The 2,771-nt window shown below is 35.0% G+C and overlaps 1 protein-coding gene and 1 long non-coding RNA gene across 2 annotated transcripts; both read right to left on the bottom strand.

The window, feature by feature from the left end:
• Window positions 1–37: 37 nt before the first annotated feature.
• On the bottom strand, window positions 38–1,404 carry LOC105315698 (serine/threonine-protein kinase/endoribonuclease IRE1-like). The gene is made up of 6 exons (XM_011410427.2): window positions 1,377–1,404; window positions 1,212–1,326; window positions 937–1,130; window positions 627–841; window positions 185–579; window positions 38–135 (listed from the first exon to the last, which is right to left on the bottom strand). The coding sequence occupies exons 2-6, from the start codon at window positions 1,300–1,302 to the stop codon at window positions 44–46; spliced, it is 987 nt and encodes a 328-aa protein (XP_011408729.1). The 5' UTR covers window positions 1,303–1,326; window positions 1,377–1,404; the 3' UTR covers window positions 38–43.
• Window positions 1,405–1,488: 84 nt separating this feature from the next.
• Window positions 1,489–2,762, bottom strand: LOC109591192 (uncharacterized). The gene is made up of 4 exons (XR_002189703.1): window positions 2,675–2,762; window positions 1,779–1,802; window positions 1,649–1,721; window positions 1,489–1,601 (listed from the first exon to the last, which is right to left on the bottom strand). It is a non-coding gene; the product is annotated as an uncharacterized LOC109591192 (long non-coding RNA).
• Window positions 2,763–2,771: the final 9 nt, after the last annotated feature.

Raw genomic sequence — 2,771 nt, 5'->3', positions numbered from 1 at the left:
CCTTTTTGATAACAACCAATCAGGTTTCACATCACATTTCACATTAAAGATTTGCAAGTAATCTGATGTAATGATCGACTATGTATCGAGGAAGAGAATGAGACATATTCAACATAACAGCATACAACTGTTTACCTAAAAATAATAACTTCAACTTGAGAGTAAATGCTGTGTTAGTACATACTATATGATGTATCTGTCACACTTTGCTCTGGTGGAATACTGATATAATCTTCTCCATCTGCTGATAAACTCTGCTCTGGTGATGGAATACTGGTATAATCTTCTCCATCTGCTGATACACTTTGCCCTGGTGATGGAATACTGGCATGACTTGCATGTGCTGATACACTCTCCTCTGGTAGTAGAATACTGTGAATTCTGGCATGACTTGCATGTTCTGATACACTCTCCTCTGGTAGTAGAATACTGGCCCCATCTTGTACCTCACTGGTATCTTGTGGTGTATCAACCTGAGGTGCTTCCTCTCCATCGGTCAGCTGTGGTAGTACTTGTATAGTGTCTTGTGAATCATCTTCCTTGAAATAAGGATCATCTAATACTTCACTAGCACTTGGTCTATTATTAATGATAAAAATAGTAAAATTTAAAAAAGCCTTATGCACCTTGAAGCTCTGTCACGCTTTATCATTTTTAAAATTAAAGCAGTAGCTTTTGGCTTGCCATTCAGTAGATGAAAATCACATGGATTGTAATTTTTGACATTAAGATGAATAGCGGCACCACGACTATCTCCAGTATCAAAAGGATGGTTTCCATCAGTTTCAGCAAAATATATGACACACCCCATTGAAAAAATATCTGACTGTAGACTGAATTGCTATAAATAAATGACAATTTGTTATGCAATAAATTAATTGTGACATTTATAACTGCTGAGGTGATTGCAGGTTACATGTCATTCATTATACTTACAAGCTCTAATCCATCTTCCACTAACAGTTCAGGAGCCATCCATGATAGAGTTCCTCTCTTGTTCAATGTAGTTTTTGAAGACCGATCATCATCTAATTTTGCAGATAAATCGAAATCAGCCAGAACTGCTTTAACTTCAGATAAAGGGCTCTTTTGTACCAAAAGAATATTTCCTGGCTTGATATCTCTATGGACTGAAAGTGTGAATACTTAACACTATAGTGTCTTACTGTATTGCTTAATAGTAACACATGTACATGTACATTATAACATACCAATGTTTTGTTCATGTAAATACTCCAATCCTCTCACTGCATCTTGATTCACGTCTTTTTTGACAACAGTCAATCCATTAAATTTATTCATTACTTCTTTAAATTCCTTGAAATACTATAGGTACATGTATTAACACATCCAATGATATCATGAGGTTAACTAACTTGATGGAATGAAGCCAAACAAAGCTCCAGAACAATATAATCAGAACCCTGATAACTTTCCTAATAATAGTACTTCACCAAGATGATTAGTAATATTAATAACTCACAATACAAAGTACCAGTACAATATTTTCATGTTTAATATTTAATAAGAGCTCTTTATATTCATCAGATAATTCCTCTTTCATTCTTTTCACTGCAACATCTTCCTCTTTAAAAGTACCTCTATGAATGTAAAGACAACTCATAAAATACCATGCTACCATACTAACTTGTAAACAGTGCTACTAGCCCCTGTTCCTAGCAATGACTTCTTATCATACTGGAATGAAAGACTCTCGTTAACTATATTATGGTCATAAATACAAATAAATTAATTAAAAAGGCTTTTTATAGACGTACTTGAAACTAGCGAAGATTCAGGGTCTAAAGAAATGAGAAACAAAAATTAATTTTGGTTAACTTAAGTACATTTACGACATCTTCAACAACTCTAGCTTAAAATTTTCTGTGTACACACCCAAAAGTTGAAACCTGAATTAAGATGAATTCTAGTCTGAATCAGTTGTGATATCAGTCTAAATCATGGATTCTGACACTCAGTCACAATAATTATAATAAAATCAGGCATGATACAATTATGATAAATATTCATATTGGTTCAGGCCAGAGCAATAGGGCTAGGCAAATTATACTTCAATTTCTGCCTATTATGCTTTTAGGCACTGCTCCAAATTTCATCCTATTATCCTTTGAAATGAATCCAATTATGCTCATTTTATGCTCATATTTTATGCTTTATTCAAGTATCAACTATCACGTTACATGCATGCATCTGTTATAATTGTAATGAATAATGCCAGAATCTGAAAATGTATTCCAAAGACTTTGAGTCACTGGAAAATGATACCTACTGATATTGGGCTTGAATTTTTGGCAGCATTGCAAATTCAGGCAAGAAAATATCTTAGGTGTGTACTAAACTGTTAATTGGACCCTTCGAATATGATAGTATGACAGGTAATTCTGGTTGTGCAGCTTGCATCGGTACTTCGTTTATATTATGTCTAATTATGTTTTAAATCATTATATAGTTTTGTGACCTACAGGTTAATAGTACTAAGTCTAATGCTACTGATGCCGCCAGTGATGCAATGGCGTAGTCTCGCCCCGCCCCTTCGCTAGCAAAGGGGCGTGGCGAGACTAGTGATGGCGGGCTTGGCTAGCTGGATGGGCGAGAATAATTATCATAGAGAAATGGTGCAAATTATAGCGCCACAACTTTTAAGAATGCTTACCGCTCATTATGAAAGAATTAGATTGGTATTGGTAAGACTAAATTGCTGGATCTATATGGCTGGTTGTCACTGGCAGTCTTCGACCTGATCGGCTGAT

This window comes from Amphimedon queenslandica, unplaced genomic scaffold (genome assembly GCF_000090795.2).
Source record: "Amphimedon queenslandica unplaced genomic scaffold, v1.1 AMPQUscaffold_8743_Cont19317, whole genome shotgun sequence".
Classification (NCBI taxonomy): domain Eukaryota; kingdom Metazoa; phylum Porifera; class Demospongiae; order Haplosclerida; family Niphatidae; genus Amphimedon; species Amphimedon queenslandica.
Note: the sequence above shows the minus strand (reverse complement) of the source record. Positions and strands in the feature narration are given on the sequence as shown.

What these genes read in the sequence shown, in the direction of transcription:
- LOC105315698 (XM_011410427.2), bottom strand. Translation starts at nt 1,302, where the DNA reads ATGAATAAATTTAATGGATTGACTGTTGTCAAAAAAGACGTGAATCAA. An exon ending in TTTACATGAACAAAACATTG is followed by an intron (nt 1,131 to 1,211) that starts GTATGTTATAAT and finishes TCACACTTTCAG; the next exon opens with TCCATAGAGATATCAAGCCA. An exon ending in AAGCGTGACAGAGCTTCAAG is followed by an intron (nt 580 to 626) that starts GTGCATAAGGCT and finishes CATTAATAATAG; the next exon opens with ACCAAGTGCTAGTGAAGTAT.